Source organism: Copadichromis virginalis, linkage group LG13 (genome assembly GCF_057382275.1).
Source record: "Copadichromis virginalis isolate Kocher_CV1m ecotype Utaka linkage group LG13, C_Virginalis_male_GT1.1, whole genome shotgun sequence".
Classification (NCBI taxonomy): domain Eukaryota; kingdom Metazoa; phylum Chordata; class Actinopteri; order Cichliformes; family Cichlidae; genus Copadichromis; species Copadichromis virginalis.
The window spans coordinates 27,237,213-27,264,469 of NC_140630.1; the positions used below are offsets into that span (position 1 = coordinate 27,237,213).

General features: G+C 41.4%; 1 protein-coding gene across 8 annotated transcripts in view; it reads left to right on the forward strand.

Annotated features, from left to right (window-relative positions):
- The first annotated feature begins 154 nt into the window (after positions 1–154).
- cpeb3 (cytoplasmic polyadenylation element binding protein 3) overlaps positions 155–27,257 on the forward strand; it is a 41,428-nt gene continuing 14,325 nt past the window's right edge. The window contains exons 1-7 of one of the 8 annotated variants that reach the window (XM_085478336.1): positions 155–262; positions 1,971–2,881; positions 9,657–9,810; positions 18,556–18,612; positions 21,850–21,873; positions 23,248–23,415; positions 24,935–25,024. In XM_085478336.1, coding sequence (XP_085334462.1) covers positions 1,982–2,881; positions 9,657–9,810; positions 18,556–18,612; positions 21,850–21,873; positions 23,248–23,415; positions 24,935–25,024 — 1,393 coding nt within the window. In that variant the 5' untranslated portion in view covers positions 155–262; positions 1,971–1,981. The other 7 variants (XM_085478332.1, XM_085478331.1, XM_085478334.1 and 4 more) reach the window with 7 other exon arrangements.

The following is a 27,257-nucleotide window of genomic DNA, read 5'->3' on the forward strand; positions in this document are numbered from 1 at the left end:
AAGTATACAGTATAAGTTACACTAAATTCAATGGAACTGACAGACAGAAAGACAGACACCTTTGCTTACCGGCCACTTTATCGTTTGAAACTACAACTCCCAGCAGGCTACTCGCCAGCGTCCATGCGCCGCAGTCAATCAGCTGTTCAAGCAACTGCTGACTACCTCGGCACAAGGGTAGCTCGTTTGTCATATCTAAACCCAGACGAGGCAAACAAGAAATATCTTTATTTACAGAGTCCCCAAAAGGTGAACGATAAAGGTAAATTCAAACTTCATGTTAGGCAAAGAGAAAACCAGGCTGTGTGTGCATGCTGTTTTGTCGTTTTTGTGGAGGGAGGGGGAGCATGTGGATTATACAGAGGGATTTCAAGACAAGACAGCTTGATGAAATGTATATCGGGTGCCTCGATCAGCGCGATAAACAGGCAGCTGAAGGGTCAGGTTTTGCCTTGTGTGTGTGGTAAAGAGCCGGTGAGGTGAGCCACTGTACAGCCTACTGATTGTGCTTCTTTGATGACCTTGGAATCGGGAGATCCTGGAGGAGAAAACACGGATTAACTGGTGGGGTGGGTGAGAGTGTATGTGTAACGAATGCTGTTGCGATTAAATATGAAATTCTTACTTGTGTTGCTGTCATTATAGCACTGAAATGATCTGTTATGTCAGTCTAGAGACTACTATTGAAAGGCCTGTGTGTAGGTTGTATGTTAGCTCTCTGGAGACAGTTTCCGATCAACAGACCAGATGAGTCTGACAATGATTTGACACCAAAGTGTCATATCTCATAGTTGTGCCTTTTGCTCCAGCTGGCAGAATATATACTCAGCTGCTTAATTTCGTTTCCCTGATCAGAGTATCTTGCTGTGTTTGACATTTCTGCTTGCCCTGCCTGCTCATTGTTGAGATTACCAGGCGTGTTTGGCACTTAATGTAATTCTAAATGTAAATTTGCTGACGGGATAATAGTGCAGGTCGTGTATGTTAATTGGGCTTTTCCAAGGCGTTGTCTCCAAATGCAAAGAGGGGATGATTTTGCATGAAAGGTAAAGCCTCTTACTTTAGACAGAGTAGACTTTCAGTTAAATTCCAGCCCTAGTTTAAAAGTTATTGACTGCAAATGCAAGGTACATATTGTACTATGTAAATGCCAACCCGTGGCTGTGTCAATGCGGACCTCGGGCAGAGTCTCTCTTTGCGCTCTATTAAATCCCTTCTAGGAGTCTAAAGCAGAAGCTATTATTTCTTTATGATCGAATTTGCTCAGTAAACTTCGTCGTCTTTATTAAATTATTGTATATCCACTTTGTTTTTTATTCTAGGGACATTTTATTTTTTATGACAACCGATTCAATTGGTTCAGGTGCGTCACCTAATTTCTGATGCGTAAAAAAGACCGTGTGCGTCTTTTTGGATATTATTTAAAAAATAAATTAAAAATAAAAACCCTCTGTGGTCGTGTGTGTGTGTGTGTGTGTGTGTGTGTGTAGGTCAAGGTAGAAGTGGCTTTAACCTTGCTGAAGGACAGCTGTATTTACTGACGTATGTAAATGAATATAGGGGAGGTTCTTGGGCAAAAACACGCACACAGGCACACACACTGAATCAGTTTCACGTTGCAGCTCCGGAGTTCCTGTGTGGAAGGGAAAAACGAGACGTGGCGAAATCTGGTGAATATCTGCTGCCATACTATGCTCCGTGTATAATTTGCGGGATTTCTGAATCATTCTGGTCTTGGGAAGTGGGGCTTTTTCCTCGTCCTCGTCTTCTTCTCCTTCTTCTCCTTTTCGTCTAAATGGGTGATCACGCATTCGCTTTGCAGCTGGCTGGTCCCTCTAACATCATATCCTTCTCGGAGTTGTCCCAGTTCATCAGATTCTACAGAAGCCCGGCAAGCCCGGTGCATGAGCTCCTGAGTTACAACAATAATAATAATAATAACTCCTCGTATCTTTTTCCCCCTGTTGCAGCTCAGCAAACCATGCAGGATGATTTACTGATGGACAAAAACAAAGCCCAGCCTCACCATCAGCAAGATCCGACACAAGCAGACCCTCCTCCCTCCACACCGACCCCGTCATCGGAGCCCGCTTCTTCTTCATCCGAGTCGGAGAGTCCGTCGACCGGGAACAACCAAGCGGCTTCAGCGCTGAGCAGCGGCAGCAAGGACAAAGCGCCGATGGAGTCGCCGATCCTACCCGGCTTGAGCTTCCACCACCAGCCGCAGGAGACCGGCGGCCCCCTTTCCTCCCCTCCGTCATCGTTTGGGAGCACTTGGTCCACTGGAACCACAAATGCCGTGGACGATAGCTTTTTCCAGGGAATACCCTCGGTGAACGGGACGATGCTTTTCCAGAACTTCCCCCACCACGTCAACCCGGTATTCGGGGGTAATTTCTCTCCGCAGATCGGTCTGGCTCCCCAGTCGCAACAGCATCAGCAGCAAGCCCAGCAGCAGCAGCAGCAGCAGCCCCAGCAGAGGAGATCCCCCGTCAGCCCCAACCAAGGGCCGTTCCCACAGAGAAACGCTTATCAGACCATCATGAATAACAGCAAGGGGACCTCGTCGTCGTCTTCTCCTTCGTCGTCCGCTTGGAATAATCACCAAAACGCGGCGTGGAGCACAGCCTCGAACCCCTGGAGCGGGCTGCAGCCAGGCAGGGACCCACGCAGAGCGGTGGGTGTCGGGGTAGGGGTCGGGGTTGGAGTTGGTGTCGGAGTGCCGTCACCCCTGAACCCAATCTCCCCAATGAAAAAGCCCTATAGCAGCAATGTTATAGCACCCCCAAAATTCCCACGACCCGGTCCACTCGGCCCCAAACCCTGGGTGGAGGACGGCGCATTCAGGACTGACAACAGCAACAGCATACTGCCTTTCCAGGTAAACACTTCCCCTGGTGTAAGAGAAGGCCCAGTATAGGCCCAGGCTTTATGTTTCAGTCTGATTGCTCTCCCTGGCACTATAAGTGCCATGTGAGGGTCTATTTATATATATAAATATATGTCTATGTAAATAAGCCACCAGTGCCTGAGATAGAACTACAGAAAAGTTAGATCACCCTGAGCTCAGCAGCACCACGAAGTCCTTACAGGTCTATTTATCAGCGTACGGTGAATGTTTTTTAGTTATTCAAATTACTTCCCCACATGCATCATAAACGTGGTCAAATGTCTGTGGGTTTTGTTGTTGTTGGTTTAAAAAAACTGACTCCCATATCAATTTCAATGTTTACGTTAAATGCGGACAGTTTCTAAGCAGCGACTTAATGCGGTTTACTTGAAAGTCGGGTTTTGCCGGTAGCTGTCAGCGTTATGTGGCTTGTATGTGCCGGGAGATTGTGTTTGTTTAGGTCAATTCACAGTCAAATACAACAGTGACCTTTAAGTATTAATCACGGATTGTTTATGCAGTCGAAAAGAAACATGCCAAATCAGTGCTAGAAATAGACACGATTCATTGGACTTAATAGTTAATTTTCCTGCGCCAGCTCACGCTCAGTGGGGTTTAAAGGACCCACGATGCATTCAAGTGCTCCTCGTTATCCTCTATATTCTCATATTTACGGCAGCGCTATAGACTTTCAGTGCGGCGGGGTCGTGTCCGCTTGATCACTGAATAAGTGACATGTTGTGTTTAAGTCAGTAAATAATATGTCGTAACTAATGCTGGCAACTGAAGGCTGCATTATGTTTGAGAAAATATGTATCAGTACCGTCTTCGTTATCATGTAAGCTTTCGTCATTATTGCAAACATTTTTCACAGTACTTGAAAGTAACATACAAGGATTTGATTGGCCTGTGATGGAAAAGTAGGCGGTATGAAAATGACTCACAGGTCCAACCCGGAAGATAGCAAGAGTGTTATTCAGGGTCAAAAAATCCGCACGGGCGGGGCGGGTTAAACAAATGAATTAGTTCTTATGTTAAGACAGAAAACTGTCAGTAATTGTTATTTTAAAAAGTCCAAATACAACGTACCACTACTACTTGAGGCTGTAGATTAATACCACCAGCATCAGCCACAGTAACGGTAACAGATAAACGGGTAAAGGTATCAGGGGCATAAACATCCACATAAAGACTGTATATCTGGCTTTAAAGTGAAATGTTCCGCACTGGCATGTTAGCAGTGTTATTTCCCGTCGCTTGGCCCATACTTAAGATTGTATGTGTGAAAACTAGAGAGCAGGGTCTCTTTGAGCCGTCCTTCATTAACTTGTCTGTTGGAAGACGAGACATTGCCAAATACTGCATTACCTTCTCAAATGGGTAATCACGTGTCTGCCTTGTTTGTTCTTTTCCAAGTAAGCCAACTTAAAATGTGATCAGATATTGTCTGTAAGGACCCTACAGCTCCCAGGCCTCTGGTAGAGGACCCGAGCTTGAAGGACCCAAGCTCAATTTGTGTATATATATTACATTGTTTTGGCTTAAGCTGCATCAATATAACTGTAACTGGACTCACTGTGCATATTTCCCAGTCATCCAATTTCTATATTACACTTCTACGACTCACATCTTTCATAAAATGTGGGATATTTGGAGATTCTCACAGACCGTACACAAGAGTTAGCTTAACAGGAGGTCTATACATCCTCAATCACGTAACCAATTTGTACTGAAGCTGTTTAAAATAAACAAAAAACACCTACCTGGGTAGGTTTAACATACGATCATGGTTTGGATAGGAGACAGTTTCAGTAATGTTAACCATGTATTATAAAACCTGCAAACTCCTGTATGTAAATACCAGAGCAATTAATACAGTGTGACAACTATGCCGGAGTTTGCACACTTGTATAAATTGTGTGTCTGGTAATGATGCAGATGGTGCACGCTAAGGAGTCGTGAAACATTAATTCATTACACCCTAGTTTTTAAATCCAGACAAGGATATTAAACACGGGAAAAGACAGATAAACGCCGGAAACTACCGGTACTACAGTCCGGCCTGTGATCAAATAAATGACATGCCTAATTATGAGCAGCAAACATTTATTTGGTCTCTGTTATAGGGTTACAAAAGATTTGAAATTTTACTCAAGTTGCAACTTGGCAATAAGCTCAAAGACACAAAGTCGTGAGTCATGAGTATTTGCACATTATGACCGCTTATTTCAGATAAGTAGCCGCAGATGCATGTGACCTGAGTGGTACATGCAGATGAACAGAGAGGACAGATGAAATGTGACTCGACACGGGGTGAAATTCCAGCCGGCTTGAAATGTATAGGCCTTTCAGGAGATAGTGATTGTGTTTGTCAGTCCGACTCTTTAGGCTTTTTTACTCGGTTCCCTTGACCGAGAGCCTCTGCCTGAGCTTTCTTGACTTGGCTGGATTACAGCTGGACTTATCACCAGGAGACAAGGTCAGGGGGCCACATGTCACGCTGTATGGAGTGGTCTGTTTACTGAAGTGAAACTCAGGCAGACCGCAGAGATGAAGTACAGCAGCCTTGTGCTTTCATGTGGTGCCAGATGAATAATTAGGGTAGTGACTTAAATACAGTCAGCTGATTCTAGTTCGTTTTTTGTTATATTATGTATTGTGATATCTGGTCATTATGATCAAGGTTTCTCTTCAGGAAACAAAACAAAATGTTTACAACTCACAGCTCCTGTGGCAGTGACTTTTATTGCACCAGTAATGTTGTTTTTAAGCTATTTTAAGAATTTCTTAGTCAGACAGGCTCATTGCTCTTTCGTGTGTTTTGTTCACACTTAGCTGTTTGGCAATAACGTCATAATTGGAGAGGAGTTATCACCAGGATGCAAGGTCAGAAAGCCACATGTCGACTGGCCTGTTTACCGAAGTGAAACTCAGGGAAATTGCTGCATGAGCAGCAGGCAGGGTACACACCCTGTGGTAACCACGCGGACAGCTGGTGACAGGTGTGCTTGCTGTCATAGTTTAGCTCTCCCTCGGTATTACTCACATGCTCCCGATGTAGCGCAGGCTGAAGGTTCAGTCACATGTGCGCCTGACACTGGCTGCTGCTCGGAAGGCAGAAGAATGTGTGGAATTCACTTTAATATGTCAGTGTGAACCCTGACACACACATTCACATGATCTTCCAGGGCGATACCCTGGCCTTCTGTGATTGTAATCACATACAGATTCAGAAGGGTGTTAGTAGACAGACGGACAGGTGGACTCTTGTATTCAAATGCATCTAAAAAGGTATAGCTGGCATGGAGTTTTCCTTTTTTTTTTTTTTTTTTTTTTTCTTTTCCCCATGGCAGCTTGAGCCAGATAAAAGGTTCATGCCGTTTGTTAACTGACAACTCCAAGGCCTCCACCCTAGGAACTTTCCTCCGAGATTAAGAACCTTTAAAGCAACTTTGTGCTTCGACCAAAAGGACTAGGGTCTAAATTTCTGGGGGAAATCAAAGTATCTTCTCAAAACTTCATTCTTTTGAGTAATCAAACGTTTTGATAGATCGGTATTTGCTTGATTTTATTTTATTCTGTCTTAAATTCAACAATCAAATCAAAAGAATTGTAGAACAAACCGCACAACAGATTAATTTATGATGGGGTATAGCTGTGCGCACACATGGCATGTAAAAACAAGTGTTCCCTTTTCATATGCCAGACAGACTTGTGAAAGAATGGCTCATCCTAAAAGACTCATCGAATTTTGAGCAGCATGGTGTAACAGGATGCCATGACTGCAACAAGTCAGTTCTTGATATTTCTTCCCTGCTTGACATTCTGTGATCGTCTGTAAGTGGTGTTATTGTAAAGTGGAAGCATTTAGGAACCACAGCAGCTCAGCCACGAAGTGTCTGACCACGTAAAGTTACAGAGTGGGGTCACCGAGTGCTGCGGCGCACAGTGCATTAAAGTCACCAACGCTCTGCTGACTCAATAACTGCAGAGCTCCAAACCACCCCTGTCAATAACATCAGCACAAAAACTGCACTGGGAGCTTCATGGTATTGGTTTCCACAGCCAAGCAGCTCCTACAGGTGTAATGTGTACACTTCACTTTAATTTTGTCTATTATAGCGCGTGTGTGTGTATACTTGTATACAGTATACTTACAGTGTACCAAGTATATATACACAGTAAAGTTTTGCTGAAAAGGGGAAATATTTGAGTCATTGTTTAACTTTCCAGTAGTGTATTGCATAAACTAGAAAGCTGCTTATCATGATGACATCATGACTCAGCAGATCCACTTGCATAAATGTGATGCTACTCTGCTGCATGTGCTGCAGACATTTAGTTCATGAATTTATTGTGCCTATGTAAAATATGTTGCTCAGTGGAAAGCACATATTGAATTTAATCATTCTTAATTCAGTATTAGGAAGGCTCATTATAATGCTGTTCAAGAGAAACAGGAGCCTGTAATTTAATCATAACGATTATGCTCTCTTGTTACCTTAGGGACTTTTCTCATCGATCGCTTTCTTGCGCTATAGAGAAGACGTTGTGAAGGTCACAATAATGCATAACTTATAAAAAATATATTAATGATAAATCTGCCAGCCCTCTACCTTATGAGCACCCTTCATTTATTACAAACAGATACTCATGCTTGGCTTTTTTCTTATCTTGATCTCCCCGATAAATGCTCTTATGTCTTATGTGTGGATCACAAGGAAAGATGAGCTGCAGCATAGTCAAGCTAGATGAAGTCGACCCTGCATTCCACGCTCTGGGAACTCGCATAAAGAGTTCAAGAATGAGCTCTGTCTGCGATTTATAGTGCATAATATCTCACTGTTGCGAGTTCTCCGACCTGCTACCCATCACCGCGTCCATCCATATGTGTCAGAAAGGAGGGGTGGGAGAGGAAACTAAAAGCTCAGCGTTTTAAGTGTTTACGGTTTGTACCAAGTGGGCAGATTTTTATCTGTGTGGCGCTGTCAGGTCCAGAGTGAGGGGAATAACACTTTTGAATGCTCAGCCGAATGGGCAACAATAGCTGTGGTTTGCAAACAATGTAGGCCCAGCTCAGGCGGCGGACACAGGACACAGCTGCCAAGGCCGCGCCACTCTAGCTCCGGTTGGGCGCTTTCAGGCCTTACCTTTGGCACACATGTTGTTCTCATGAATTCATTCACACCTAACAGGAATACATGCACTTCATCAGCAGGGAGCTGTTTAACCTTGAGGTGTCTGATATAGTACTAATCCGACTGTTTGGGATGTAGTAGAACGACCTGCCTTACAAGATCTGAAAGTTTGAGAGGTTTCGTGAACAGTCAGGCAGAAATGCATACCAAAGGACACACAAACAAAAGTTCTCAGTACCTCATGACAGCTGCAGCATCTAACTTTAACTATTGAGGGAGGTTTCAAAACCAGTTTTCTCAAGTGAAGCTGAGTTCCTGTCTGATTGACTTGACGAGAAGGGACAGCTTTTATAACCTTTACATAATAATCTGGGGTTCAGTTTTAGACTGTTTTAAATCCTTGTATGCTTGATTTATTATTTAGATTTATTGGCTTCATTAGCTTCATAAACAGAGAAACAACTTCACAGTTCTTCAGTATATGGTATCCAAAAAAGTGTCACTCTAGTATGAAAGTGAAAGGTTGAAAGTTGGATCTTATCCCAGCACCAGGTCTGAATCTGTTCACGGATGATCCTGTTTGTTGAATCAAGAGCTGAGTCAAGCGTTGACTGATTTCCTAATTGGTTGTGAAAGTGAAAAAGACTAGAAGATGTGCATGTGTCACCTTGTGCAAACAAGCAATAGACTATTAAAATGAAGGAACATCTCAACAACACAATAGTGACATTTTATTTTTCTACACTGGAAACCATAGGCTGAAAACAGTAAATGTGAAATACTAAAATGCTTTCAGGATAGCCCAGCAACTGACTCATAGATCATTGCTTAGTATCACCTGTTTACTGGCATCTCCAGGGCCTACTTCACCTACTTAAGTTCAAGTCTGGATCCCTTATTTCCATTAGTCCTGTGACTCAGAAGACACACTGCATTTGAATGGGGAAAGCAAGAATGTTCTTTCTTTTTAACACACAAAAAAGGGAGTTGCCGACAGATGCAAGTCGTTGCTAGCGATGTGCCCTTGAGCAGGGTACCTAACCAGAAATTCAACAGCTAAACATGCCAGTTAAAGTTTGCCACGTTTTGAAGAAGGTAAAGCAGATCACGACTGGAATGCAGGGCTGTTCCCACAATGATGACGAGGCAGAAATAGAAACCTATCGTCCCTCTTCAGTGTGTGTGTGTATATGTGTGTATATATATATATATGTGTGTGTGTGTGTGTGTGTGTGTGTGTATATATATATATATATATATATATATATATATATATATATATATATATATATATATATATATATATATATATATATAATATATATATATATATAATATTTATTTTTTTTTTTTATTTCAAGTTTTATTCTAAATAACTATCTGCAAGATCTAAATCTTCTCTACATTTTTAAAAATTGTCACCTCAAATCATAGTTTTTTGTTTTGTCCTTTTTTTTCAGGTTTATAATTTTACTGTCTTATCATTTTCAAATGTGTGTTAAACAGGTAGTACAGTACCGGTTCTGCTCCCATTGTAGCATTACAGGATACTTTCCCATCTTTGTTTTGCGTGCGATCTACTGTGATGACTCTAATGCGAACGCTCTTCCTGTTTTGCTGTGTTGCAGGACCGGAATCGGCCCTTTGATGCTTTTAGCTTGCACTCTTTGGAGAATTCCTTAATGGATATGATAAGGACTGACCATGACAAAGGTAAACCACACCCTGCCGGTGGCCCACCAATGACTATCGCTGATATTATATGGAGGAATCATTTTGCAGGTTAGGAATATTCATACGTCCATGCTTGCAGTTTTTAGGTTGCTTAATTTTTTTTTTTAATTTTAATTTTTGCGCTTGGGCATATGTCATCTCTGGATACATCTGTTTTTCATTTGCTCTATTTGCCGATCTCTTAACCAATCCAGTATGAATCATTACACTCTGTTTAAAATTAAAGTGAATCTGAATCATTATGAACCTTACCTGCAAAACCTCACATATGTTTTGTGTGTCTGTGTCTGTGTGTGCACTCTAAACCAGAGGTGAACCTAGTGGTCCTTTGTACAAATGTTTTGTTGTTTTCTTTTACTTCCTCTTTTTGTCTTTGTTGCCTCCTGTATATGGTGATAATAATCAATGGATAAAGAGATAATGTCACAAGACTCGTATTTTGTTTGGTAAACGTGTTGCGCAATTGAGTGTATTTGTGGTTAATGTTTTATTTGCCTGTAATTTTGGACTTACATGTGTCATAGATGAAATAGAGACATAGCATATCAGATGATTTGAAACACAACACAAAGATGAATTTAGACTAACATGTATTTTTAAAAAAATACAATTGCATTTCTCAAAAGTGTTGTCAGATTGTGAAATCAAGGTTAAAAATTCCTCTTCGTAGAATTCTTGGGCCGTGTGGTGTAGGTCAGGTCTTCTGAGTCAATATTTTTGTAGCACCAGTCACGTGTCAATTGTAAAAACTCCTGTTTCCCAGATGGGGCCCTGTCAGGTTGGGTGTAGGTTTTTTTTAAATTTTTTTTTATACCCTCTCTGTCCTCCTATCTTAACAATGGAAAGGTTGGTGGGAGGGGTACATAATGAGCGGAGAATGTCATTTTCCCATGCATAAAGTCTGTTTTCCTAATCTTGTGCTGAGCGAGCATTGTTGCGCGCTCATCACATCCCCGGCTTAACTTTACTGGAAAGGTGTCGTAATGTCCTGCAGGGCTTCTCTTGGGATTGTTTGTGAAAGCACAACGGACACGTAGGAGATATGAGCAAAGTAGGGCGGGTGGATCATGAAAATGGGTGTGTGTGTGTTCCTGATTCTCTCCTGGCTTGTTTACCCCTCACTTTGTCATGTAGACAGCACGGGGCTGTAGTAAACTGCGGTGCCAACCACAGAGCAGCTCCACCCTGCTAGCGTACCTTCTCACTGTTTGAAAAGGGCCCTGTGCCCCGGCCCTGTCTGCTGAATAATCTGTTGCTGGTGCTTTTTTTTTTTTTCTGGCTCAGAAGGTATTTTAACTCCAATTATCTGACCCGTGTAATCCTAGATTGAAATCTTCCTGACAATGCTGAATTAGTATTGAAGTAACACTAATACAACCACATTATGTAAAGAAACCTTTTTGCAATATAATGTGTTGATAATTCAGGGCCATTTAGTTGTGTAAATCTTTCAGTTGTGACATTTTCAAAAGTAATTCATTAAGAAATTCTGCATCTGTGGTCATGTGCAGCATTTGTTGCAAGCAGAAGTGTAAGGTCCAGAGGGAACAGGGTAAGAGGCAGGATTTCCCAAATGGGTTGACGAGCAAAATTCCAGTAATTGAAGAAATGTTGCAAAAATGTAACTTTGGCTCATAAATTTTGAAAGCATCACTTGGTACGTGCTCCAAATATGGGGTCATGTTCAGGTTAGCGTGACAAGTTGACAGATTGCAGTTTTGTTTTTCCTCTGTTTAAAAACCTCATGTTAGCTGATTTTCTGTTTTTGTTCTGTTTTTTGTTTGGTTTTGACTGGTTGGTTGCAAGAAAATGTATCTAGCCCAGAAATATCATTTTTAGTTAACAATGAAGTTGTAACGAAATTTTCTAAATTTTGCTACAACTTTAAGGTTTTGCATATCTTTTCTGGACACCAGCCAACAAAGATGTACTCATGTCAGACATTAGCTAGTTGTTAACTTCCTGGCTCACATGTTAAAATCTGCATGTAATACTTTCTGTTTGGTTAGCTTGCAGAGTTTGGCTAATCTTACCAGTGTTAGCAGCAATAGCCTTGGTTTATTTCGTGTCAGCACAAAATATGTTTACACAGTTGCTTGGTTTTATTCCAATTTATTCTGACAAAGCTAACCTACACAATGTTTGTGCAATGTTTCATTCAGATTGGCCTACCTGTTAAGGAGGAAATGGGGAAATACATTTAACAGACTACTCTTCTGTCACTGACTATTAAGGGCAGCAACATTTAAACATGTAGTAGACTAGTCCCGCAGATCCTTATTGGCAAGTGGGCAAAATGTGGGCTGCCTTCCATGGCTGAAACCATACTGAATATTTTAAATGGCAAACTTGTTTGTTTTCTGCTGAGTGCAATATGTGATCAAGAATAACGTTGAGAAAATACCCCAACTAGACATTACTAGAAATTAAAAGCAGCTTATGCCTTGATTAAGGCTACCTAGAAAATTAGCCATGTAGGTAGAAGATCCTAACCCTGACTGTTCAAATCTGATTGGTTGATCATTTCTGAGTGGAGGAAGAAAATTTCATTTTTATATGTAACTTTCTAAATTTGTGAAAGTTTGTGTGTTTGTGCGCTGTAGACGGTGCAGTTGCTTGTTGCTTTTTTTTAAATTTTTTTAAGTTTTATTAGTCTGTGGATTAAGATCATCTTTCACATTTGGGTAGTGCCAGGCTAGCATGAATGGCAATAGGAACAGGAGGTTTTGTTCCAGAGGCACTGAGGCCTGACCTGTCGAACCTGATCAAACTTTCTGACACTCAGAACGAGAGTATCTCTGAAAAACTAGAAAAAAATATCCACGACAACATTGTCATTACTTAAGAATCCACATATCTGATCAGTAAATCTTAACTGAATGTACACTTATTGTTGTTTCACAGGCAAGTTACTGCTGTAGCGACTCCAACATCAGTCAAAACAAATTAACCCAGTAGGCTCAGTTTTGCATTCCCAACCGAGTGGGTACCGCCCACATCAATCCCATCAAAGACATTTCTCACATAGTTCTCATTGTGCCTGGAATAGCTGTTTTTCCTTGAGTGTTTTATGAGTCCCTGCGCCTTCTTCTCTTTTTTAAGAAGAAAAAGTACTCAGTATTGTGATGTGTGAATCAGTGAGGTGACCTCATCCACACACCCTTTAAAGACAGGGGTGGGACCACCTCATTTTGTTTCTTCTGAGCTCTTGTTTTGAGAAGTTTCTGCTTCAAAGACACGCTCCATTACAGTCAATGTTTTAAACTTTCTAAAAGCTCTTTACTCCTGGTTGAGGGGAGCAGGGCCACAGGGACATCTGAAAAAACGAACCCTTTTTGCAGACACACACACACACAGGTCAGCTGAGCTCATGTGTGGAGGACTAAAGACTCACACAAACACACACACATGTGCTGGAAAAACACCACCACTCTGACAACAACCACTACCTCTGCTGCCAGTGGTAGCATTTGATGCACACACACGTGCATGCACACACGAAGGAAACACACTTTCAAATTCTTGCTGACATGTAAATCAGCTCTGGCATTCCATGCAAAGCACTCTCACCTCATATACTCTTCTGTTGAGCTGTCACTTATTCCTGTCTATGGATCAGACAGCTCAAGAGGTGTGATGGTGTGACTGCAGCCACTCCTTAAAAACACACACAGACACACACTTCTAGATGTTGTCACTAATGAGTTGAGATGCTCGAAAGTCCTTATAACCCTCGTGGAAGCGCTGTGTAGATCCCACCCCACCCACAATGTGTCTCTCCTAATGCACACGCACACATTGCCTCAGCTGGTCTGAATCACACGATCTTGCATCAGTTACAATTTGCATCAGTTTCAGTGTGTGAGAGCAGCCTTTAGAAGACTGGAAGTAGTTTATTTTCATAACGAGGTACTATTTCAGTTGTGTATTTAAAGGGTTGGTTCAGCATTTGCTAAATGTGCTGGCTTTATTCACCTCTGAGACTTCAATAAGAAGATAGGCTCTGCTATCGAAACAGCTGCTGTAGTTTGCTCTAGTTTAGCATTATGGTTACAAATCTATCACCTTATGACGGGGGAGAACTGTTCAGAATCCCAAATTTGTGGTGTTTCTATAGTTTTGAAGAGTTTAAAAAAAAATACTTATATTTATGAAAACATAAAACCGTGCTTTCTGATTTCTCAAAAAAGCCCCTGACCTCTGCCCTGGTACAAAAAACTGAAGAGGGCCATCTCTGAAAGGTCAGTTTCTGAGGTTTGTTGAGTTTTTTTGATTTAATAAATGGTAGTGAACATAACTTAGATGTATCTTTAGGTGCTTGAAGTTAGACTAAACTGCGTTCAAAGGAAAGATCCCTATGGGGGCATGCATTACAAGCAAACACAGACAGTGACTGTGGGGTGGGTGGGGGTAAAAGTATCACATTGTTGGTTTAGCATTATTTCCACAGAGTTTAAGATAAGCTAGCTCTGGGATTATGCTACATTACAGCTACGATTTTTGCCAATAACTATAAGGTCCTGGGTGAATGTGATTTCACTGCTTAAGGTTAACTCTGATGCCCCTAATAGTTTGGTTTTCTTCATCCTCGGAAGGCTAATGCTATCGATACCACAATTAATTTAAAAAAATTGCTTTTGCATTGTTGTAGGCATTTAAAGCATCGTGTCTAAGCCCAGTCTTGCAGTTGCAATAGCTGTAAAGAGCATAGACCATAAGGTTGTTCATGCATACCGATAAAATGATAAGATTAGTCAGTTTTTGTGTTTGTGTTCTTGTTTTGTTTGAACTCGATTGAATAGCCGATACAATGTACGTTCTGGGTCCATTTCGGCACTCTTTGTTGCCATATCCTGAACAGATCCCCCTTATTATACATGTGTAGTTTGGCTTGGAATAGAAGAGACAGGAGATCAATCACTACCCCTGTAGTTAGTCGCTTACATTAGTTATAGGGAGAGGAGGGTGATCCTGGGCTACGTTAGTAAGGTCCAGTCTGTGTCACCATTTTCACCCCTGATGAGTCTGGGCTTTGGAAACGTAAAAACTACCAGCTATATTATCAGGTAATTGTGATTTTGCAGAGAGTGGGAGGTGGGGTTACGTGTTGCTATGTTTGGATGTTCTTAGACTATTTAAATGATCAGCTAATTTGCACATTTTGAAATGTTTTCTTGAGCATTTGTCCTAAAGAAAAAACTAGTTTAGACTGCGAGCAGTTTGCCACTGAGGTTTTATAGACAGTTTTGTGTTTTAGTACTGTCTATGTTATGATGGTTGATTGATTATAAACCGGATAGTAAACAATCACTGGAACGATGTTCAGTCAACATCGCTGTGTCAACTTTAACTTCACTGAATCAACGTTGAACCCTAATGCTGGTCCTTCATTATTTTGGCACCATTTCGTTGAAATCTTGACTTAAGACTTAGTCAAGTGGAGAAAGTAATCGAGGGATAGCAAACACTAGTGCTGTTTGACTTTGTGGGCTGTGTAATGGAAAACACAAAGTGGAAACATAATACAAATGAGATGACTAACAATCTAATTGTGCACTTCTTCACTTAACTGAAGAAAAGCAGGAGACCCACCCACCCTTTCTCCTACTTTTCTTGAAAGCCTCTAAAGGTTGAGCCTAAATGTTGGACTTTGTTTCCTATATAAGGGGAAAATTTACTTTGAAGGACCCCAGGAAAGATAAAAGTTTGTTCTTACTTAATATCACACTGGTATGAAACCGTCATGTATGAGAATCTTCCTTTGGTTTGGGTTCGGAGGTAGGGGTTGAACCAAATTAACCCAAGGTTAAAGGACTTTGCTTTGTTGGGCAACTGTTTGTTCTGACCCCTTAAACTGTCAACCCTTCGTAACACACCAGATGATTTCAACTTAAAAGGCACAACCCTGTACTTTAAACAGACAGTGATGACTCTATAGAGATAAGATGATGTATTTATTGGTTGTGTTAAAGGTTAGATCACACCTTGCTTCCAATAAATTGCACTGTCAGAGTGTTATGTTTTGTTGTGGTGGAAAATTCATGACTCCAGCAAGCATGACTGAGCTAATCCTGCCTAGGCAACAAAACAAGCCTGGGCTTGTTTAGTTTATTAAAATCATGGTTTGCCCAGATCTCACAAACTATGAAATGGTGTTGAAAGCTTTAATTCCTCAGACAAGTAGAGCATGATAGTTAACTGGATTCTGGAAATCCTCTGTTATTGCTGGAAAGGTATATCATGGTTTTATGGCTATTAATTTTATGAGACATTAATGACAGTGGGGAGCAGTTTTGACTCACTGGGTTTAACCACTAGAAACACGTTCTCACCATTTTCTTTTTGAACATTATGGCGTGATAGTTAAAGGAACTTTGACCCTGTTGCAATCATCTTGTGGATTGTTAGTGTCAGCTTGAGCTGGTGTGAAGGGGAAGAAGTAGGTTATTCTGACAGAGACACAAAATAACTCTGACTAGGTTTTCTAAGAAAAACATCCACTCCTCTCGTCTTTTGAGTCATCTGTTAAGTCAATGCATTTTTTTCCCCTTTTCCCCCAAAGTGTTTTACTCCCTTTTTAGTACTGGTAATTGTATTTTTTTGGCATTAGTCAGCAAGAAGTGTAGATTTGGGGCACCCTCCTGCTAAGTAAATGTCTTGGCAACTGGGGGAAAAACATATCGCTTACACACAGTTAAAAATGTGCTATAAGGTAGACGAACAAGCAAAACATTAGCAAAGCAGTTGACATGTGAGACATGTGGTGATGAGCCACGTGGACTCTAGTGAAAACTTGCAGAACAGGATTCTTGTAGTTTCAGCAATGATAGCTGTTACTTTACTGTTAACCAAAATTTTCTAGGTTTCTCACCGACTTTAAACACGATGGCTCTGCTTAGACAGAGATGCCATATACTAAATTGATGCCAACTTGCTTTTTGATGATCTATCCACAGCCCACTCTTTATCCATTTCTACCTAAGTGGTCGATGTGAGGTAATTTTCCATTTTGCGGATCAGGTCAGGCGAGGGAATTGGAGGTGCTTTTGGAGCCGTGCCTAATGTAGTGGATCTCTCCCGAGCGGCTGGGAGAGACGGATCGAGAATAGCTCTCTGTGAGGAAATGTCACCAGAACAGCAGTGGCAGCAGCAGCAACTCAGGGGCCCCTCTGGCCCTGCCACTCTTCTCCTAGGGGAAACAGATGGCACCTGCCCAGAGTTATTTTAAGGCTTCAGAAGGGTAACTGTACCCCCATGTCACCCAAAATGACTAATCTCGGCAGAAAGGCAAGAGCCCTCAGGACCTGTTGCAACATTTGCCCTCCAATCAGCAACATTTTATTGTTTCTGTATTCTGTGTGTGTGTGTGCGCGCGCTCTAGTCTCCAGTATCTAGTGTGTATTTTTTGATCTTCTTGGCAGTATTACTAGGTTAAAGTGCACGGCCTGCTAGAAAGTAGAACTGGATCCTCTCAAGCACACTTTAGTCAGCGAGACATTTGGGTTTAAACCCTGTAATTTGGTCGAAGAACTAACAAATAGACCACCCACACGTTTACCGATACATGATTCTGTGCAGCTATCCCTTGGGGCTGTTGAACTTTGATGACAGCCTGACTTGACTGTGGGTAGGGAGATAGAGAACGTAGTGGATGAACTTTGTCAAGAGTTGGAAAACAAAAACACCCCCCACTGTAGGGACACATACTAGTTTTTTTTAGTGTTTACCTCTTCATGATCATTGGTTACTGACACTTGAATGTGAATGCACTGGCTTTGTTTGTCTCCAAGCTCCTAATGTCTGCTGGATTCTGACTGGGTTTGAGGAGTTTGGAAATGCACATCTGTGAAGCTACAGGGTGGCCTCCCCCTTATCCTTCCCTCCAGCCTGCCTCTCTGGTTTTCAACCAGGTCTATCTGCGTCTTCCACTCTTCTTCACGAGCCAGGAAAAGTCCCCCCTCGCTGTCCCCAGTATCTGTCTTTTGTGGGCACATTTTGAAGCGTTTAAGAGACTGGCTATGGTGTAAGCAAGTCGAAGTTCACTTAACCTATAGGGACATAGTTGTTCCCTCCAACCCCAGCACTTTGCAAATTGTCGCTGAAGTGACTGAAATAACACTTTGCATAGGTGAACAATAAAGGACCAAAAGGGTATTTTCTTAATATTAATGTGTGAAATGTAAGTTTGTGAATATGTTGCTTTATTTTTCCCTTTTTCTTTAGTTGTTGCTAAAATATAGAGCTGATATTTTTGAGTTTCTGTGGCTGTCACTGTGAATGACATTGGCTGTAAGGTAACATTTTATTATTTAAAATGGGTAGGTTCTTTAGGTAGTGCATTTTGTCGTTTGTTTTTTGTACAAGAAGGACGATAACCAGGAAGTCTTTCATTTAGACACCTTACTTCCAAGAAAGCAAAGATAGATGGTTCTTGTAACATGCGCACACTGTAACCATAGCAGCTTTGATGAATTCTTAGCCTTGTAGCTGGTTTTGTTTGCTCGAGCATGTGTGCATATGAGATATGTGACAACAAAAGGATGTGTGTCTCAACCTCGTTTTCCCGCATCTGTTGTCTGTGTTTGTCTTTTATGCCATTCTACCAAGTTGTGTAAATGTGTCTGCTGTTTGTGTCATGCTCATCCTGGCTGGCATTTTCCCATTGCACACAGTACAGTGGAAGATCAAAATGAATGTCTGTCGACAGGCTGACTTTTTATCAGAAAATTCCACGTTTTCCCTTCTTTGTAAAAAGCGTGCTTTTTTTTTTTCTTTTTTCTTTTTCTTTGGCAGGACGTATGGGCCTCAACTTTCATCATCCTGGGGCGGACCACATAATGTCATTGAACAGTAAGTCACATTTTCATTGTAGGGGCTGATCATTATTGCTCAAGATAAATGTCACCATTGCTTTTTTTGTCCTCTGTGCTCAAAAATAACCAACAGTGGGAGGCACGCTGTTTGATACCTCCATGTTAAACATATGACCTCGCCACAGGGGCCACTGACAGTATGAGCTGGGTACACCTGCCCACCCTCTACGAAGCCCTGGATTCCCTGACACCATAAACCTAAGACAAACCTTTTAACACTGTAGGAAGTGCTATTTACTAACCACTCAAAACACATCCAAAAATACCCCGAAAGGCTAGATTCAGTGTCCCAACAGATGGCAGATGACCCAACAGTGACGGGAGATGAGACAGTGAGGAAAATCAACTCTTTATCTCATATGCAGCTACTTGAATACCACAGAATTTTTCAGCCGAGGTCTTTCCTTCTAAATGGTCTTTGTTTGATGGGATCTGGGATGAGATTTCCTGGATTATTAAAGATATATTTCTTTATCATTATCATTAGTATCTATTTTTTTTTTCCATTTTTGGGTACAAACCTCAGTAAAAAAAATAAAAATACAGGATCTCTCTCATGACTGGTAATCAGAACAAATCCGAGAAGCCTTGGTTTCCTCTCTGGATATTTTCAGTCAGCCTACAGGGTGCAGAAATGGGCAAAGGCAGAAGGAAATTTCTCAGCTAAGCAGTTTTTACTGTCGCATCTTGACAACGCCGATGCTCCTTCCCCATTTTCTTCTTTTCATCATCTCTATTCTCGGAGAACATGCCTCGGTTTGATGTTAAACTGTTGTGTCATGGGATAACGCTCAGGCGAGCACAGATCTGTCCATATCTTCCTCGTCTGTCAGCTGACTCCGCAGCCTGTGATCGGTGTAGACAGGGGAAGCTTTGGTTTCAACTTTGAGAGTTTCACTCTGTGTTTCTCCTTCATTTCATCCCATTAGCTTTGAGGCTTCAGGCTGTAAAAACCTGCAAGGGTTCTGCTTTCTGCAGATGGCGTTGGAACTTGAAGTGAAAAACAAAAGATGGGAAAGTGATGACTGCAGGTCCTCCTTCCGGATTTATTGGTGTTGTTCACTTGACAGCTTAGCAGAAGTGTCTCTGAGGCTTTTGAAGCAGAGTAGAGAAGGACGCATCAAACTCATCATGCCCAGAGGAAACAAAGAGTTTCCTGTCAAGCATTTGCTCTCTCTCTCTCAGATACCACACATTTTGAAGTTTGTACGTATTCTTAACCCCTCACTCTTCTCCTTCCTCCTCTCCCTCCTTGGCTGTATTCTCTCTCAGAGAGGCATCTGACGGTTTCCCAGCACAACGTTTTTTTCATTTTGCCCTGGTTGCTAGGTGACTTTGTTTCTGCCAAGGCCAGACGGTGAGAGGGCAAAGCTGTAGAGACACTGCCCAGGTTTTTTGGATTGGTGAGCCAGATCTTTTCTTAATGAAAACATAGCGAGGAAGAAGAGGCTCAGAGACAATATATACTCCCTGAGAGGAGCCAGAGGGGCAAGTCGCATAATGGGGCTCTCACAATGCAAAGGCCCATATTGGTTTTTGAGGTCTGCTTTGTGACTGATGAGTTTAGAGGGGCAGGAGGGTGTCCTGCTGTTTGTTGGCATTTGCACCGCATTTTGCCTACTTTGTGCTTTGTGGCTTCAGTTTGGATCACAGCGAGATTGAAAGCTAAATTGTTTGTGGGAACTTTTCAGAGATTAAGTCCTGAAATGATATTTTTTTTCTTGCATTCAAAACTTATGAAGCATATGAAGCATGAAAGTTAATTTTTGGCCTCAGATACAGTATTATAAGTCAGTGGCTCTCCTCCCTTAGATCTACTCGGTAGCTTTATTGTCACTGTGTCTCAGCATCTTTATCTTCAGTATGGCCAGTATGTAAACTACAGACTTGTATGGTGAATGAAAATCAAACACAGCAGGTTGTAGACTTAGAAGCAACACTGTTAAGTGGCATTTGTACCAATGCCAAAATTTTTTCACATTTTCAAATGTCTGACAACATATAATAGAAAATGCTACAAATGTCTACAAACTCAACCACAGAACACACGTAAAGACAACGACTGTTTCATTAAAAGTTAGTTAGTTAGTTCCACATTTAATAGGTTTGGTTGATGGAGACATTATCACATGACCTCTGATCAGTAAAGAATTTTAAAATGGTTAGAAGTAGGACAGAAGATGCCAATTTTGTTACAGTCTTGGTGTTTTAAAACTCTATGTGACGAACGACGGGTGGCTGTCAAATCAAAGACTGAAAACACTCACAGGCTGACCATTTGTGATTGACATTAGTGAGTGAACATATCCTGAATACCCCTCCCTTCTGACTCTAATAATGAATTTATTCTTAATTCAGTTTGTTAAAGGCTAAACGTGAGCAAATTCTGTTAATATCCTCCATTATCTATATTTTTACAGCTTATCATTTCATGGCAGTAAAATGAGCAGTAAAATGTAAAAAAACAATAACTGAGGTCAGTTTAAAAGCTGGCGCACGTGTCTAGCTGGGGATCTAGCTGATCACAGTGCTGTACTTTGGCCTCTGTATATTTGGATCAATTGAGCTGTGACATCACAGCCTGCTTTCCACTGCTCCCGTCTGCATGCCATCCTTTTCAGAACCCCAACGCTGCCGACCTCGTCCGTACACTCTTCTTATCCTGTGGGAAGTTTCCACTTGGACCTGGTCTGCAAGCCCAGACCTAAGAACACCTTTTAATATTTTACCAAGGCCATGATAATGACTAACCTGCTTTACCTGCTGTTCTGCATGCACTCCACTTTATGGCCTCATTTGTGAATATTCACAGAAGATTAGGACGGACTCACGCCACTGCGGGTTTATTAAGCCAAGATTACAATCGCCAGCTCTGGGGCGTTGCATTATGCTGTCGGGTATCTTGGTCATTTCCGTAGCCAAACCTCACCTATCGCCTTCCCTGCCTGCCGTGCAGTATCTGTCTGTTGCAAAGGCAGGTGCAGCAGGTTTACCGAAGGCTGGTGCCAGGCTGTAATAATCACTCCCGTCCCATTGCTGAAGCTTAGGTGTGGCCATCTGTGGTTTCACTGTTGCCTTAGAGATGTTCCTAGTTTTTTTTTCCTTCTTCTTTTACAATACCCATGTCTCTATATCTCTTTCCTATCCTTGTTCCTACCCCAACCCTCTGTCTCTCCTTGTGTTTCTCCCCTTCCCCCACTGTGCTGACAAGCAGCCCGGAGCTATGGCCGAAGAAGAGGTAACGTGTGGCATTTTCTCTGGGGGTTCTGCTTGCCATGTCGGCCGTGTTCTTTCTCCGAGGCTGAGGGGGGTCTTAGTGTGGTGTCACTATCTGCTTTTCACCTGTGCTGTGATGGAATGAAATCATATTAATTTCAACACAGTGTTTTCCATGTTGTGCATTTAATTAGGAAGGGGTGCAGGGGTCCATCAAATCTCTCTGTATGACTCTTATTTTGCTTGATGGTGAGAGGAAAAAAAAAAATCTATCCGACAATTTTCTTTTCTCTCTCTATTCTGAGTCAGATTTCCATCTTTAATATTTACGATATGATCTGTAGTGAAATTATTGGTGTTGTATGCAAATGCATTCAAATCTTAAAAGAAAAGTATCAGCAGTTTTTGCTTTGGTATCATTCAAATCAAACAATCTTCCAGCATGTTTGGCTGAAGTGCTTCCAAAATCGATTTTAAGGGTTTCCTTACAGAGTACGCTGACTCAGAAGTAACCCAATCATCGTGATGGCAAAGATGGGTGCTTTCAGCAGGGTTCATTTCTGATTTGATGTGCATTTTAACCAATTCTGTCTTTCTTCTAGAGTAAAAAGGAAAGCTACTGTGTGACATTTGTAAGGTCACTGCAGCACAGGGCTTGGGGATTATAGGTTATAGCATTAGCATGGTGAAGCCAGTGACATGCAGTGAATCATGCCTGAATAAAATTGCTTTGTAATTGTTCCCTAAGTACAGACATGGACGCAAATAAAGGTCTGATAATGCGCTGCGAACGGTTCTCCTGAATGCCACAATTTAAAACAATACTCTAAAGTAATGCACCAGTTCCAGCTCCACCTATTCTCATTATCAGCCGTGCAGTGTGGTGTCTGAACGCTAGCAAACCTGATTGTAATAATGATTAGCATAACATTGTGACAACATGATTTGGAAACTGTTTCCAAAAGTATGTGGACACACAGACATTATAACCATATGGTGATGTTGAAGACCATTAGCATGGTTGTCCATATATGTCTGCCTAAATTCTCCAAAAAGCTACAATTAGCCTTTTAGGTAACACTACAGCAGAATCTGAGACTTTTGCAGAATTTCTGATAGTTCAGATATAAATCTGCATGTTTATATAACGTCTTTATCACATAAGAGTCAGAGTGGACGTAATAAGAGGTGGAAGAAAACTGCCCGGCAGACAGAGCTTATAGTCAGAATTATGGTGGTAATCTCCAATATTAAAATTGCTGCTGCTACTACAAACCACATCTCTCACATCCTCCCTCTGTTTTTTCGTATTTAACACTCTCTCTTACGTTTCCATCTTCCTGTGTTTTCCCCCGTCCGTCTTCCTGGTGTCCTTCTTCTCTTCCTCTTCTCCCAGGTCGTTCCTGTCTTTTTCCCTATGAAGATGGCTTTCTTGACGACGGCCATGGTGATCCCTCCTTAACTCCAGGCCTGAACTCGCCAACCCGTGGTCAGAACGGAGAGAGGATGGAGCGCTACTCCAGGAAGGTCTTTGTTGGAGGCCTCCCTCCTGACATAGACGAAGGTAGAGGAAGAATTATTTTTCATTTATAGAAACACAATCCTTTAATGACAGGTTCTTTTTTTTTTTTTTTTTTCTTTGTGTGTCAGCACCACTCTGTGATATATTAAAACTTCCAAGTTTCATAAACTGCAGACTGTGTTTTTGGCTGTTTGCCACTGAAAGTTAAACTGGCATATGCGAGTCGTACTTGAGGGCAATTTGACACTCCTTGTTGAGGATTATAATTTACACACCACCAGTTTGAACTTCTACTATTAAAACTTTTACAATTTCTACAATTTGACACTGTCACACTTAACCATTCCCTAATCATAGCACATACCGAGAAATGCTCTTATTGTTTTGGTTTTTTATAAAAACATATAAAGTGCTCAGAAAATATTAAGCGAATGCCAGCAGTTTGTAAAACTAGTTTAGCAAAGAGACTAGAAAGACAATGAATTCAGCAAGGCTAACATTTGTCATTTGATTTTAGTCTTTGTGCTAACTAGCTTCCAGTCATATCATCATATTTATTGTACACACACTCTTTCTATCAAGCTCCCTGTGAGAAAATGAATGAATGCATTTCCCGCAATGTATTATTTTATGGACCCGTAGAAAGTACCTGCTAAGTGTATGAATTTTAGCCCCTGTTCAGTAAAAATGCAGAATTAAATTTGCCGTATATTTAGACCCAATAAATCACTTTTTTTTTTTTTTTTTTTTAGAAAAAAGGAAAAAAAAAGAAAAGGAATCTTACCAATTTATCAAAGTCGAAGTGAAAATATTGTTTCATGATCAAATGCTAAACATTAGTGAAGCTAGTTTAGCCTCTAGCATTTAACAGGTTTAGCATGAGTCTCACCACTTGGCAGCTATCTTGGTTAAAGGCTTTGGGCTTTTACCAAGAAAAACAGCAGGTGCACTTACCTTTATGTTTACCATAATAAAACCTAGATACCCTTGTCACCATCAGCCTCGGTTGTGCACATGCATCACTGCAACAAAACGACTAGTTATGTTTTGCAGTTCGGCTACAGATTGGCTCTATAGGGAAGAGGTGGGGGACACTGCAATCCTTATCATATTTGAGCTAATCTACTTTTGATTTTGATTTCATTTTTTTAGTCTCTTAGTCCCAAGTTTCTCTTTTAATGATGGTGATTTCTATGTTTTAACATCTATGACCTAACAACAACCTGTCATTAATTTGGGATATTTACTTATATGTATCCATTTTGTGTCTTTTTTTTTTTTTTCTTTCGTCTGTGTCCATATAGTGAACAAGCATATGTGCTACTGAGTTGTTGCACAATACTTTGCCCTAACCAGAATGAAAAATGCATGAGTTTCCAGTGCACACTGGATGTGCTCGGCTTCTGTTCCCGTTTAATGCAGTAGCGACTACTGCAGAAGGAATAGCGCAAAAAATAGAAAGCAGCTCTGCATACACTCCTTTACATACATTTTACATGAACAACCATGAGAGAATCTTTCAATTTCATGTTTCCTTCTTGTCTTTTCTTTATTTTCGCAGATGAAATCACCAACAGTTTCCGTCGCTATGGGCACCTGGTGGTAGACTGGCCCCACAAAGCTGAGAGCAAATCCTACTTCCCCCCTAAAGGTAATAGTAGGTTCTCATGCCATAATCTCTATTTTCCCATCAGACATCAAAGTGTAGACCAATAAATATCACCTCAGGTGCATCGCCATTTTGGAGTTTTGCAAAGATTCGTATTACGCAGAATCCACAGATCATGCTGGGCAACCTCAGAGGTGTTTGTTTATGTTAGCAACCACCTTTAGGCATCGCACAGAGAGACACATACAGCGTGTAATGACTCTATAACTGGCCACCAAGAGTTTTAACCCCAGAAGTGTTTGCTCGAGTGAGCACCTGAGGAGTGTGAAAGTTTTTCGCCTTTCTGCACAGGCTCTCGGGTGTCATTTTCTGGCAGCGGATCAGAGTCGCTCCTCCCTCCTCAAAGCCTCTACATCACTCCCTCTGGCCTGGGAGCTACAGTGTGTCATATTAGGGAAGCTATTAAAGACGCTCTGGAAATAACTGACATTCCATAGGCAGATGGTAATACACTGCATCTGGAGGACCTGCAAAAATCTCTGCCAATTTATCCCCCACTCCCATTTTTCAACATCCCCCTCTCTTTTTTAGCTTGGGAGGATTATTTTGAATAGGCTTGGGTCTACTAATATCCAAAACCACGGGGGGAAAAAATGCAGCATCCTTTTAGGGGAATGAATGAGCTTAGGATGCCGCCATGTAAGGGGAGGAGACATGTAGGACTGGGGATCTGTGTAGAATTCATCAGTAAGTAGAGGGAATTCATCTCTTGCTCTAATTTTAAACCACACTCCCAAAACTCAGAGAGAAACCGCTAAAATATTCTGTTTATATCACACTCTCTGTATTAACTGGCAGAGGGAGCTTGGACACATGCCTGGTGACAGAGATTTTAGCACTAATAGCTCCGGGCGTGAGAGTAAGAACACACACTTGTGTATGTGTGTGTGTGTGCATCTCGCTGTGCGACGAATGATTTACAAATGTGGGATTGGCATCAAGAGGTCATCTGCCTTTTTCCCCGTGTTAAACGTCCTTCCAAGCTTGACCGAATGGAAGATGGCTGTCACTTTCCGCCTTGATTCACATTTAACTGCCGGGAGTATGTGACTACAGTTATGAAAGCGTTTTGGTTCAGGGATGACTCATATTGTGGCCAAGACTGAATTTAGGGGCTGGGTAATACTCTCTTGGTGCAAGGAGAGGGTTGGAGTAAGGACAAACATGAACTAGCTGTGCTCTTTGTTCCTATGCTGTAACGGGTCTATTATTGGCCTCTCTGTTTTTGATTTTAGAGTTTAATTTAATTTTTAGTTTCTTTGGTCACCAGAGAAAAAAAAACAAACGAACTGCATGTATAGAATCAAATCTGATCCAAAATGCTTAAAGAGTTTGAAATTACTTTGACTGCCATGTTATTCTCATGGCACTTTTATGGAGAAGGAATATTGTTGTAGTTACAGTGGATTCAAAGACTCACCGTATTTTTTGGACGATAAGGCGCACCGGATTATAAGGTGCATTAAGGGAAACAAAACTTGCTTCCTCCACTTCCGTACCATTGATTCATTAACGTTGAATTCTCTTGCAGCTGCTCTATTCCCATGTTGTTGCAGTATATTAATGACTAACCTCGTATTGTGGATGGATTATCTCAGTTGTTCTCGTAACTGAAGCTTGGTCCGTTTACAGCATCCTGCCATGCGATTGCATTTGTCCCTAACCATCGGGAACCCTCACGCTAACTTTTATCGCGTCGAAAAACATTAGCATTCATCCTCTAGCTTCACTGTTTATGTTATGTCGCTAGCGATCACGTAGCACATCACTCTATACCAGCTAGCCCAACTTCAGTAACCCTACAAACGTCACTGCTGTTTAATTTTCTGTCTTTATTTATTTTGGGAGTGATAGCAGAGCCGTATGTTTTAATTTTTTCAGAAATCTCTCAGTCAGAACATGCTATATCATGTTTAGGTGGAAACTAGCGAGCTAACTTCCTGCTAACTTCTAACTCCGTTAAATTTAATAAATTCTGTTTTCATGGATGCCTGGATGTTAAATGTAATTATTACACATGGTAAAGCAGCAACGCTGATCATAAAGGATTTTAAGTGCGCCTTACAGTGCAGAAAATACGGTATGTTAAAGAGGCCTTTTTAGTTTGTTCAATTATCACCTTATTCTGGAGATCATTTATACACTGATCTCTAGGATGCTATCCTCAGTACCAGAGGACACATTTACCTACTGGTTACTATAGTGCAGTATCTGG